The sequence below is a fragment of the Macaca mulatta genome, chromosome 7 (genome assembly GCF_049350105.2).
Source record: "Macaca mulatta isolate MMU2019108-1 chromosome 7, T2T-MMU8v2.0, whole genome shotgun sequence".
NCBI lineage: Eukaryota > Metazoa > Chordata > Mammalia > Primates > Cercopithecidae > Macaca > Macaca mulatta.
This window is the reverse complement of record NC_133412.1, coordinates 147,294,545-147,308,234: the sequence shown is the minus strand read 5'-3', so window position 1 is coordinate 147,308,234 and position 13,690 is coordinate 147,294,545. Positions and strand designations below refer to the sequence as shown.

Here is a 13,690-nt window from a genome sequence, read left to right as displayed (position 1 = left end):
TTGTTTGTTTGTTTGTTTGAGACAGAGTCTCACTCTGTCACCCAGGCTGGAGTGCAGTAGCACATGATCTTGGCTCACTGCAACCTCTGTGTCCCAGGTTCAAGCAATTCTTCTGCCTCAGCCTCCCAAGTAGTTGGGATTCCAGGTGCCCGCCATCATACCCGGCTAATTTTTATATTTTTAGTAGAGACAGGGTTTCACCATGTTGGTCAGGCTGATCTCGAACTCCTGACCTCAAGTGATCTGCCCATCTTGGCCTCCCAAAGTGCCAGGAATACAGGTGTGAGCCACTGCACCTGGATAGATCAAAACTATTTGTATAATACTAAGATGCTCTTTTCACTCCTTCTCTCACAAGTGTAGAGTGAAGTTTTCTAGAACCTAAAATATTCTAACATATTTTAAATAAAATAGAAAAAAAGAATACTACAATGAATAATCATATACTCTTCACCTGTTCACCAACTCTGCTTTATTTATTTATATTTTTAAATTTTGTTGTTTTATTCCTGAGCTATCTGAGAGCTAGCTGCAGACACCAGGATACTTCATCCCTAAATACTTCAGCATTATCTCCTAAGAACAAGGATATTCTCCTACATAGCTACAATATAATTAACAAACTCAAAAAATTTAACACAATTATCTAACTTTTAATCCATAATAAGATGTCTCCAATTTGAACAGAAGTTTTAAATTTTACTACAGTTTGGTTTATCAATATTCTCCTTTTTGGTTAATGACACTCTTGTTCTTTTAATTTGGGTTATAATAATGTCAAAGCTGTAGCATCTCAGAAATAAAATACTAAATTACTAGTGTGAATTCTTTTCTTCCTCAACCTCTTCTCTTCATGGGAATATGAGAATATTATTATTGGCTACGTGACAAACAAAAATTCCAGTGGAGAAAGTGAAGGGGTGTTTGAGACCAGCCTGTCCAATATGGTGAAACCCCATCTCTACTAAAAATCCAAAAATTAGCCACGCATGGTGCGTGCACCTGTAATCCCAGCTACTCAGGAGGCTGAGGCAGGAGAATCGCTTGAACCCGGGAGGCAGAGGTTGCAGTGACTTGAGATTGCACTACTGCACTCCAGCCAGGGTGACAGAGTGAGACTCTGTCTCAAAAAAAAAAAAAAAAAAAAGAAAGTGAAGGTGTGTTTTCCTCTTTCCTTAACTCACTGGTTTCTTCTAAGTTTTCTGACAACCTTGTTGAGTGATACATTTTTAAATGTATTACCATCATTATTTGAAAATTTTTGGAAAACGACTTTCCTGGAAAAACCAAAGCATCTTTAACTATTCGCTGACTAACTTGGGCACTATGTGATAAAAGCATTTGCAATAATGACTTCACTATTCAGTTGATGCCTTAAAATATCTTAGAATTGGAAAGGAACGAATAAGGAAAATTTTAGTCTCACATTAGTCATTAAAACTTGCATCACTTATCAAATCAACAGATGAAATCTGTTTGTACACGCATGAAAATCATTATGGCTAGTGGTATAAAAAATATAGAGTAAATCAATAATATAGAATGGCAACAGCAGATCTAAGCAATGGACAATTGCTGAATAGAGAAAAGTTGTTTGGGTGGGGACAGGAAAACCTCTGGGAATTATATGGGAGCCACTGATTTCATTGGGTTATAATGATTTAGGTCAATGCTGTGTTGAAAGAATTTACAATTTGACTCCAAGGGGGAAAATCTACCTTGTATAGTTTAGTTTTAGAAACAGTTGTGCCTACTACATAGGAATTTTTTTTTTGTAATAGTTTTAAGCTTTTTTTTTTTTTTTTTTTTGGAAACAGGGTCTCCCTATGTTACCTAAGCTGGACTCAAACTTCTGGGCTCAAGTGATTCTCCCACCTCAGCATCCGGAGTAGCTGAAACTACAGGTGCATACCACTACACCTTGCTTGAAACTTTTTTTTTTTTCCCTTGAGATGGAGTCTCGCTCTGTTGCCCAGGTTGGAGTGCAGTGGCTCACTGCAGCCTCCACCTCCCGGGTTCAAGTGATTCTCCTGTCTCAGCCTCCCGAGTAGCTGGGACTACAGGCGCACGCCACCACGCTCAGCTAATTTTTGGGGTTTTTTTTTTTTTGAGAGGGCATCTCACTCCGTTGCCCAGGCTAGAGTGCAATGGCAGGATCTCGGCTCACTGAAACCTCCGCCTCCCAGGTTCAAGCGATTCTCCTGCCTCAGCCTCTTGAGCAGCTGGGATTACAGGCAACCACCACCACGCCTGGCTAACTTTTATATTTTTAGTAGAGACGGGGTTTCACAATGCTGGCCAGGCTGGTCTCGAACTCCTGACCTCAGGTGATCTGCCCACCTCGGCCTCCCAAAGTGCTGGGATTACAGGCATGAGCCATCATGCCTGGCCTAATATTTGTATTTTTAGTAGAGACAGGGTTTCACCATATTTGGCAGGCTAGTCTCAAACTCTTGACCTTAGGTGATCCACCGGCCTTGGCCTCCCAAAGTGCTGGATTACAGGTATGAGCCACCACACCTGGCCAAAACTTTTTTTTTTTTTTTTTTGAGACGGAGTCTCGCTCTGTTGCCCAGACTGGAGTGCAGTGGCGCGATCTCGGCTCACTGCAAGCTCCGCCTCCCGGGTTCACGCCATTCTCCTGCCTCAGCCTCCGGAGTCGCTGGGACTACAGGCGCCCGCCACCACGCCCGGCTAATTTCTTTTTGTATTTTTAGTAGAGACGGGGTTTCACGGTGTTAGCCAGGATGGTCTCGATCTCCTGACCTCGTGATCCGCCCGCCTCGGCCTCCCAAAGTGCTGGGATTACAGGCTTGAGCCACCGCGCCCGAAAACTTTTTTAAAGATTTCAAATTTCAACAAATAAAAAGTTGGGGGAAAAACTCTTTGGTTCATTAAAACATACCATTAAGAAAATTAAAAGAGATGCTACTAAGTGGAATAGTTGCAATTTATGTGACTGACAAAGGGTGGATATCCAGCACATATAAACAAAACTTACAAATCATTTTTTTTAAGACTGATAATCCAGGCCAGGCTCAGTGGCTCATGCCTGTAATCCCAGCACTTTGGGAGGCTGAGGCAGGCGGATCATCTGAGGTCATGAGTTCGAGACCAGCCTGGCCAACATGGTAAAACCCTGTCTCTACTAAAAATACAAAAATTAGGCACACGTGGCAGCACGCACCTGTAATCCCAGCTATTCAGGAGGCTGAGGCGGGAGGATCGCTTGAACCCAGGAGGCAGAGGTTGCAGTGAGCTGAGATCGTGCCATTGTACTCCAGCCTGGGCGACAAGAGTAAAACTCCATCTAAAAAAAAAAAAAAAAAAAAATTGATAATCCAGTTTTTAAAGATGCATGATGGGCAAGAGACACGAATAAGGACTTCACAAAAGATGTTATCCAAATGGCCAATAAACATATGAAAAGGTGCTCAACCTCATTAGTCATTAAGAAAACGCAAATTAAAACCACATTAAGATACCATTTACTAGAATGGCTAGAAGTTAAAAGACTGAGAATATACCTGTTGGTAGGGACTTGGAGCAACTGAAATTGCTGTTAGGCTTGTAAATTGATATAACCACTTTGGAAAACTATTAATATTTGGAAGTACCTACTAAAGCTAAATATATATATATACCCCTATGATCTAGCAATTCCACTTCCTACTTGTATATCCAATGAAAATGTATGTACTGGCCAGGCACAGTGGCTCATGCCTGTAATCCCAGCACTTTGGGAGGCCGAGGTGGGTGCATCACGAGGTCAGGAGATCAAGACCATCCTGGCTAACACAGTGAAACCCCATCTCTACTAAAAATACAAAAAAAATTAGCTGGGCCTGGTGGCGAGTGCCTGTAGTCCCAGCTGCTCGGGAGGCTGAGGCAGGAGAATGGCGTGAACTCATGAGGCAAAGCTTGCAGTGAGCCGAGATGTCACCACTGCACTCCAGCCTGGGCAACAGAGCAAGACTGTGTCTCAAAAAAAAGAAAATGCATGTACCAAAAAAAGACATATATCAAAAATACTAACAGTATTTATTTGTAATAACTAAAAGCTGGAAACAGTCCAAATGTCCATCATTAGTAGAATGAGAAAATAAATCGTGGTAACTTCTTACAGAAATACTACATAGCAATGGGAGAAAATCCAAATGATATAGCTGATGTCATAATTTAAACGCTGATCAAAAGAAGGCAGACACAAAAGAGTACATGATTTGTTGTTCTATTTACATAAAGTTCAAAGATAAACAAAATTATGATAGTATAAGTCACAGTAATGCTTGTCTTTGAGAGGAAGGGGCAAGTAGGGACTAGAAGGGGTACAAAGGAAATTTTGTATTTATATACTAGAAAGGTGTTTTGTTTTTTTTTTTTGAGATAGGGTCTCACTCCTGTCACTCAGGCTGGAGTACAATGGTGCAATCTTGGTTCACTCCAGCCTTGACTTCCCAGGTTCAGGGGATCCTCCTACCTCAGCCTCCCTAAGTAGCTAGGACTACAGGTGTACACCAGCAGGCCCGGCTAGTTTTTGTATATTTTGTAGAGACCAGATTTTGTCATGTTGCCCAGGCTGGTCTGGAACTCCTGAGCTCAAGTTATCTGCCAGCCTCAGCCTCCCAAAGTGTTGGGATCACAGGCATGAGCCACAGCACCAGGCGCAACGTTCTGTATCTTGATCTGTTTTGACCAGTGGTTACAGGAGAGTGTTAATTTTATGAAAATTCATTGAGAGCTGCACATTATAATTTGTGTGCTTTTCTTTATATACATTATACGTCAATGTTAAAGCTTATTAAAGAACAAAAAATAATGGGACAGTAGAATATTTTTATATTCTGAATCAGAATTCTCATTTTAGTGCTTTTCTCTTTTTATTTATTTATTGAGACAGGGTCTCACTCTGTCATCCAGACTGGAATGCAGTGGCATGATCATAGCTCACTGCAGTCTCAAACTCCAGGGCTCAGGTGATCCTCCCACCTCAGCTTTCCCAGTAGTTGGAATGACAGGAATCCTCAGCTTGCCCAGCTCTCTCTTCTCTTTTCATTCCATATCCAAAACTTCAGCCTATCAGATTCACCTACCATTATCCAACCATTCAGTCTTAAACGTGTCTTCTTACAATAGAGTCAGTCAAATACAACTACACCTGAGAAAACAAATCATTGCTTCTATTTTATTTTTCAATTTTTTTTTTTTGGTTATACCAAACCAAAAAGTAAAAGCAAAGTACCAACTTTTTAGTTTAGACTTAACAGTTAGAGATATTTCTCTTATACATATGCCAAAGTCATTATTTCTCTAGATTTCCTGTGACAAGGTACTTTGTGATCATTTACAAATTCCCATGCACTATCACTACCCTTCCAGATCATATTATCAACACAAACCAGTGGCAAGAACCAGAAAGAAATAAAGAAACGGGCACTACATTTGAAATACAAAAACACTCCTTATTTTGTTGAAATTTCTAGAACATCAATAACTTAAAAAACAAACAAACAAAATCAGAAAAACACCAACTGATTTCCCCATGGGCAGAAACAGTCATTCTCAAACCCAAAGGCTGGAAAGAAACTGAACTGCTATGAACACTTTTGTAATTACTTAGTTCTCATCACCTCTTTGTTATACCAAAACTACTTTCAAAGCCCCCCCGCCTCAAAAAAAAAAAAAAAACAAAACCAAAATTCCAGGTCCATTTCACCTCTCAGCCAAACAGCTGCAGTTCTATTTAAGACTGACAGACATTCCAAATGGTTCTTTGCTCCTAATGAGTAGTTAATACTAAGAGTTCACAGTTCTCCAACTATAGCGAAGACAGTCTGAAAACATAAAGTAACATCTTGGCCAACATTTGCTTAAGAAAATATGCCCTTTGGCCAACTAAATCATCTCTTGCCCATGACCCAACAGCCTACCATTTCTTTTGCTCCTAATTTCGATTTATGCAAGGGCATCCTAAGTATGGGAAATGAGGTATGTATGGGAAACGTTCACCTTGCTATTTATCACTTGTATAAACTGATCAATTGTTGTTAATGGATCTACTCATTTTTATTTAGAAACAGTTCACAGAAGAGCTCAAAAATTTAACTGCCTAGAAAATTCAGAGATGTAAGTACAATTTTGTTTCTAAAATGGCATACAACTTTTCCCTGTTTTTTAAAGTAGTATTTTTCCTATTCAACAGCCTAGAATGTTTATTGTAAATTTGGAAAATTTAGAAATTTTTAAAAACCACTCAAGATAGCCATTAAAACATACTGATGTATTTCCTTCTAGCCATTTGTCTATGTTCATGCTCTCAAAAGAAAAAAAAAAAAAGATACCTGCTGTAAAATTTTATATTCTGCATTTTGTCACTTGCTATTATCCTTATATATAATGAAACCTTTCTGGCATGAAATGCCCTTTAGTGCTTTTTTTTTTTTTTTTTTTTTTTTTTAAGAGACATAGTCCTACTCTGTCATCCAGGCTGGAGTGCAGTGGCACAATCTTGGCAGCTCACTGCAGGCTCCACCTCCTGGGTTCAAGTGATTCTCCTGCTTCAGTCTCCAGAGTAGCTGGGATTACAGGTGTCCACCACTACGAGCAACTGATTTTTGTATTTTTAGTAGAGATGGGGTTTCACGAGCTTGGCCAGGCTGGTCTCGAACTCCTGACCTCAAGTGATCTGCCTACCTTGGCCTCCCAAAGTGCTGGGATTACAGGCATAAGCCACGGTGGCCAGTCCTTTTAATGTTTTTTAATGACTACATTGTATTCTCCTGTATGGGTAACACTGTAATTGACCTGCTATTTCCCAAATGTTGAACTTTGTTTTACTATGTACTTTATTTTTTATTTTTGAGACAGAGTCTCACTCTGTTGCCCAGGCTGGAGCGCAGTGGCTTGATCTTGGCTCACTATAACCTCTATCTCCTGGGTTCAAGCGATTCTCATGCCTCAGCCTCCCCAGTAGCTGGGACCACAGGCATGTGCCACCACACCTGGTTAGGTTTTGTATTTAGTAGAGACAGGGTTTCACCATATTGGCCAGTGTGGTCTCAATCTCCCAATCTCAGGTGATCTGCCCGCCTTGGCCTCCCAAAGTGCTGGGATTACGGCATGAGCCACAGTGCCTGGCCCATTTTCTTATTTATCATATTTTCTGCAGAATTATATGGAATGCTACTTTGAAACCAACACCATCCAAATTAATTTATATTCTGCCTACTCTCCTCTCCCCTTCCCCTACAAAAAATCAGAAGAGAATAAACTACCACAAGCATTTTATGGTAAAATCCTCTTTGTGTGTAAAGCCATTTCAGAGGCAATGTTGGGTTTATGAAATGACTAACGGATAAAAGATTTGAATGTTTACAAGCCTTAAAGGTAATTTGAAGATTTGTATATCCTAATTTGTTAACCAAAGGAAAAATGAGAAATAACGGCATGATTTATTTCACAATATCATAAAACATTTTAAAAAACAAAATACTTAAGGCTAAATTGACAATTTCTAATTAAGAAGAATAACCATGATCCCTTCAAGGTGGAGTTCCTGGATTTTATGCTGTAACCTAAATAGGTACAAAGCTAATGACCATGGCAAGATGGTAAAGTAATGCACAAAACAAAGAAAACAAGGATAAGGTTCCATCGGTATTTGAGACACAGATTTCAACACAATGTCTTTAGGGTGCTTTTGAATCAAGTTCCCTGGCTTTATTTTTCAGGTTAAAATAATTTAAATTTATACTTAAATCTTTAACTTCCAGCCCTCGTCAACAGATAGGATCAAGAAACATGAAAAAAAAAAAAAAAAGCTCATCTTCACAATAGAAGAAATGAACATTAGAACAACACATTAATATTTTGCCTATCAAGTTGGCAATGACTTTAAAAAATTATAATACTTGTTATTAGCAAGGATATGGAGTGGGGAGTACCTTTTTGGAAGATAATTTGGCAGTTTGTTTCCCTCTCAATCACTAATCTCCAATTGCATGTAAATTGCAGTCATAACACCTAACGAGAGTTATCCCAGTGCTGATATAATCCAATGTCACTTACTTAAAACACGAGCAACAACAAATATTTTGGACCAATTCCTGTTACTTCAGATTTAAACTTCTGAAACTTTTTTCCAGTTAACAAAGAACTGGATGTCTACCGTATACAGAGGCCATGACAACTTTCTAAACTTGTAGGAAAGTTCAGGAAAAGTTCATAGGTAGGTACCCGAATGAAAAAGCACTACTGTGGAAGAAAACTATACAAAAGGCTGGGCGCGGTGGCTCATGCCTGTAATCCCAGCACTTTCTGAGGCTGAGGCGGGCGGATCATGAGGTCAGGAGATGGAGACCATTCTGGCTAACACGATAAAACCTCAGCTCTACTAAAAATACAAAAACTTAGCCGGGCGTGGTGGCGGGCACCTGTAGTCCCAGCTACTAGGGAGGCTGAGGCAGGAGAATGGCATGAACCCAGGAGGTGGACCTTGCAGTGAGCCAAGATCGCACCACTGCACTCCAGCCTGGGTGACACAGCGAGACTCTGTCTCAAAGAAAAGAAAACTATACAAAAGTCAGTCATTCTACTTAGCAGCCTAATGACCAGCCAAAGAAAATAGGGACTTCACAAGTCAATTTCTGAAGTTATGGATATCCTATTTCACCTATTGATTTCTTTCAGATCAAATAACTCACCGTTCACTATCTAAAACATTACCTGTTGCCTAGGTAATATGACTGAACTAGACATCTTATTAATAACACTAACCTCTAACCTCTACAAATGACATTTACTTATTTCTAAGAAAATAAAGATGCCTTCCTACAAAGGAGCATGTAAAAGAATTATGTGATTTTTGTTGTTGTTGTTGTTGTTAAGCAGGCATCTAGCCTCCTTCTGACTTCCCTGTCATTAATTAGGCTAAAACATCATGGTAAGCTCTAACTTCAGCTTATCCCGTAACATCCCCATCCAGACATTTACCTACTCCTAAAAATTCCAAATCTGAAAAATCTATTGTCAGTGTACTTCTTCCCATTCTTACTGCCACCATCCAAACTCTCAATCCTTCATCCTGGATTCCCACTGTAACTTCCTGCCTCCTGTCTCTACCATCCTATTCTCTCCTGTGCACTAATGCTTCCTAAAGGTGTTTATCTTTCCTATTCAAAAATCTTCAGTGGTAGAACCTTTAATGACACAGGAAAATGCTTAAGATAGAATAAAATTTTTTAAAGCACAAGTTAAAACTACACGCACACACACAACAATCTCAGTTATATTAAAAAAGCATTTCTGGCCAGGCGCTGTGGCTCACACCTGTGGTCCCAGCTACTTGGGAAGCTGAAGTGGGGGACTTGCTTGAGCCCGAGAGGTAGAGGTTGCAGTGAGCCAAGATTGCGCCATTGCACTCCAGCCTGGGTGACAGAGGGAGACCCTGTCTCAAAAAAAAAAAAAAAAAAAGAAAGAAAAGAAAGAAAAGAAGCATTATCTGTGTACATGGTACATGAACGGATGCAAGTATAAATATAAACACACACATAGACACATAAAGGGACTAAAAGTGGGGCCAGGAAACACATGAAATGTTAATAGTGGTTATCTCTTAGTGGTAAGGCTATGGTTTGTTGGTTTTCTTTTTTTTACTTTCTTCTTTACTTTTACAATAAAAAAATTGTAGTAAAATATCTTTTAGTAAAGTGTCTCCCCAAACCATCTATAATGCACACAGTTAATGTGATAGCATTAGAATACTTTTTTTTATTTTTTTTATTTTTGAGACGGAGTCTCGCTCTGTCACCCAGGCTGGAGTGCAGTGGCACGATCTGGGCTCACTGCAACCTCCACTTCCCAGGTTCACGCCATTCTCCTGCCTCAGCCTCCCGAGTAGCTGGGACTACAGGTGCCCGCCACCACGCCTGGCTAATTTGTTTTTTTGTATTTTTTTAGTAGAGACGGGGTTTCACCGTGTTAGCCAGGATGGTCTTGATCTCCTGGCCTCATGATCCGCCTGCCTCAGCCTCCCAAAGTGCTGGGATTACAGGCATGAGCCATCACGCCCGGCCAAGATACTTTTTAAAGAACATTTCACATGCTCCCTACTACCACTGAGTATAACTCCTTGATCCCTGGAGTTCAAGGCCCTCCTCAGTCTGGCCCCTCTATCTCCTTCCTAGTCTTAGTCATTATGAGACCTAATATAACCTGGGGTCTAGATTCAGCCACTCACACCATTCCTTGAACATAGCTGTTGCTTTCAAACTCTTTAACATTCGCTCTACCTAGAATATGCTCCCTTTCCATTTCTACCCATCTCTGTGTTCTTTAAAGTTTTCTTTCCTTCCTTCCTTCCTTTTTTTTTTTTTTTGAGACAGAGTCTCGCTCTGTCACCCAGGCTGGAGTGCAGTGGCATCATCTCAGTTCACTGCAACCTCTGCCTCCCGGAATCAAGTCATTCTCCCGCCTCAGCCTCCTGGGTAGCTGAGATTACAGGCGCCGGCCACCACGCCTGGCTAATTTTTTTATTTTTAGTAGAGGCAGGGTTTCACCATGTTGGCCAGGCTGATCTTGAACTCCTGGCCTCAGGTGATCACCCAACTCGGCCTTCCAAAGAGCTGGGATTATAGGCGTGAGCCACTGCACCTGGCCAGGTTTATTTTCAATGTTCCAGAAATTGCACATATTACTACACTCATTTCCCTTGTCTATAACAGACATCACTAATTGCCTTCTCCTCTGAATCTAGGCTCCCTCTCAAAATCCTTGTCAATTCAATGGTTCTAGGCAGGTCTTACTATAAATGAAACTTACCTGCCACTCCTGTAGCAATCTGATGCAATTGTCCTCTTCTCCCCTATCCATATAGTTCTTTGTACTCTCATAGAGCTTTTCTCCTCTATATTTTTTTAAGAATCATTTACCTTAGTTGTCTTATCTTCCTTTCGTACTAGATTTTAATCTACACGAGGGCAGTAATTATCTTCCTATCCCCTACATAGCCTTGTATGAAGTAGTCACCCAAACAGTTGCTAAACAGGACACTTCATTCTTTTGCTATTCAAAATGGTTAAATATTTGAAAGCTTTATTTTAAAACAATTAAATTGTTCTTGAAGGACTAATCAGTCCAAGGTAGTTTCATCAACTTTAGCTAACATTCCTGTTTAATGTAATAGAGCATTCATTGCCTGATACCACTGAAAACCAACAGAGTCCAAGGATACAAGATAAGCCACTGGTAGGGGAAATTACTGAGATAAGATAACTTAACCCATTTTTAGGGTCTTATATGCAGATATAAAAGGTATTGAATTAATCACATTTTTAGAATTTTTTTGTACTAAGTGGGAGAATCGCTTGAACCAGAGGCAGAGGTTGCAGCGAGCTGAGATTGCACCGCTACACTCCAGCCTGGGTGACAGAGTGAATGAAACCTGTCTCAAAAAAAATTGAAAAAAAAAAAAAAAAAAAAAAAAGGAAACATGTAAAAAACGATGAAGAGATAAAAAGAAAAACAAAAAGCTAAAAATCAAAATCAACAAAGTATCAACAAAGTTAGGCAAGTGGTCTGGTAAAAATCACAAGAAGAGGCCAGGCGCTGTGGCTCATGCCTGTAATCCCAGCACTTTGGGAGGCCAAGGTGGGTGGATCACCTGAGGTCAGGAGTTCAAGACCAGCCTGACCAACATAGAGAAACCCCATCTCTACCAGAAATACAAAATTAGCCTGGCATGATGGTGCATGCCTGTAATCCCAGCTACTCAGGAGGCTGAGGCAGGAGAATAGCTTGAACCCGGGAGGCGAAGGTTGCAGTGAGCCGAGATCAAGCCATTGCACTCCAGCCTGGGCAACAAGAGCGAAACTCTGTCTCAAAAAAAAAATAAATAAATAAATCACAATAAGTTTTTATATAGATCAAAAACCCAGTTCAAGAGAGTCTGTTAGTGGTACAGAAAGACTCATGCTGCCATCTAGAGGTTAAAGGCTAGATGATTTTTCTCCTCAGTCAAGGGCTATTAATTTAATTATATGAGAGGTAGAACTTAATAGGCCTAATAAGGGAAGCCAGACAAATAATTCAGATGTCAGCCCACAAAAATACATAAATAAATAAATAACACAAAGAAAAAAAAATACCCAGGGGCAGGGCATGATGGTTCACACCTATAATCCCAGCGTTTTGGGAGGCTGAGGCAGGACGACTGCTTGAGCCCAGGAGGATGAAGCCAGCCTGGACAACATAGGGAGACCCCATCTCTACAAAAAAAAAAAAAAAAATCAAGTCAGGCATAGTAGCACTCTCCTGTGGTTCCAGCTACTCAAGAGGCTGGGCTGGGAGGACTGCTTGAACCTGGGAGGTCAAGGCTGCAGTGAGCTATGACTGCACCACTGGACTCTAGCCTGGGCAACAGAGACCCTGTCTCAAAAAAAACAAAAAGGTATAAGAATCACAGTTATACTCTCCCTTCCCTCCTTTATATAATAAAATTACAAATCAAAAGAGCTGTTTAGAATTTTATCTAGATAGGAAACAACTTCTAAATGTAAATGATCACTTATTTGAAAATCACATGCCCAGAGGGTAGAGAAGTCTAGTATACCACAGGCTAGCTGTGGAAATTTCTGCTTCCTGATAGCAAAAGTTTTTCTAGTTACTACCATCAAATAAAGTACCAAATAGTAAAGTTGTATAGACAACTTCATCAATATAGATTAATGGGATAAAGTATTAAGTTTTGAATGGGGACATCTTAATTTTTTTTTTTTTTGAGATGGTGTCTCGCTCTGTCGCCCAAGCTGGAGTACAGTGGTGCGATCTCGGCTCACTACAAGCTCCACCTCCCGGGTTCATACCATTCTCCTGCCTCAGCCTCCTGAGTAGCTAGGACTACATACAGGAGCCCGCCACCACGCCCGGCTAATTTTTGATATTTTTTAGTAGAGACGGGGTTTCACTATGTTAGCCAGGATGGTCTCGATCTCCTGACCTCGTGATCCGCCCGCCTCGGCCTCCCAAAGTGCTGGGATTACAGGTGTGAGGCACCATGCCTGACCTCTTTTTTTTTTTTTTTTTTTGAGATGGAGTCTAGCTCTGTCACCCAGACTGAAGTGCAGTGGCATTATCTCAGCTCACTGCAACCTCCGCCTCCCAGGTTCAAGCGATTCTTCTGCCTCAGCCTCCTGAGTAAATGGGACCACAGGTGTATGCCACCATGCCCAGCTAATTTTTGTATTTTTGCAGAGACAAGGTTTCACCATGTTGGCCAGGCTGGTCTCAAACTCCTGACCTCAGGTGATCTGCCCACCTCAGCCTCCCAAAGTGCTAGGATTACAAGCGTGAGCCACCACACTGGCCTCAATCTTTTTCTTTCAGAAATGGAGTCTTGGTTTTGTTGCCCAGGCTGGTTACAAACTCTTGGCTTCAAGCAGTCATCTCCCCTTGGCATCCCTCTCAATCTTTTTACAATGAAATATTGGTTTTAAAAAACAACAGTGGGCCGGGCGCGGTGGCTCAAGCCTGTAATCCCAGCACTTTGGGAGGCCGAGACGGGCGGATCACGAGGTCAGGAGATCGAGACCATCCTGGCTAACACGGTGAAACCCCGTCTCTACTAAAAAATACAAAAATCTAGCCTGGCGAGGTGGCGGGCGCCTGTAGTCCCAGCTGCTCGGGAGGCTGAGGC

The 13,690-nt window shown here is 41.0% G+C and overlaps 1 protein-coding gene across 6 annotated transcripts in view; it reads right to left on the bottom strand.

The window, feature by feature from the left end:
• Window positions 1–13,690, bottom strand: part of LIN52 (lin-52 DREAM MuvB core complex component) — a 141,785-nt gene that overhangs the window by 101,341 nt on the left and 26,754 nt on the right. Inside the window, exon 6 of one of the 6 annotated variants that reach the window (XM_077941466.1) lies at window positions 3,111–3,310. The exons of 4 other annotated variants lie outside the window; for them this stretch is intronic. In XM_077941466.1, the coding sequence (XP_077797592.1) occupies window positions 3,204–3,310 (107 nt within the window). In that variant the 3' untranslated portion in view covers window positions 3,111–3,203. Of the gene's footprint in view, window positions 1–3,110; window positions 3,311–7,329; window positions 9,446–13,690 lie in introns of those variants that run through there. One more of the 6 variants, XM_028851665.2, reaches the window with a different exon arrangement.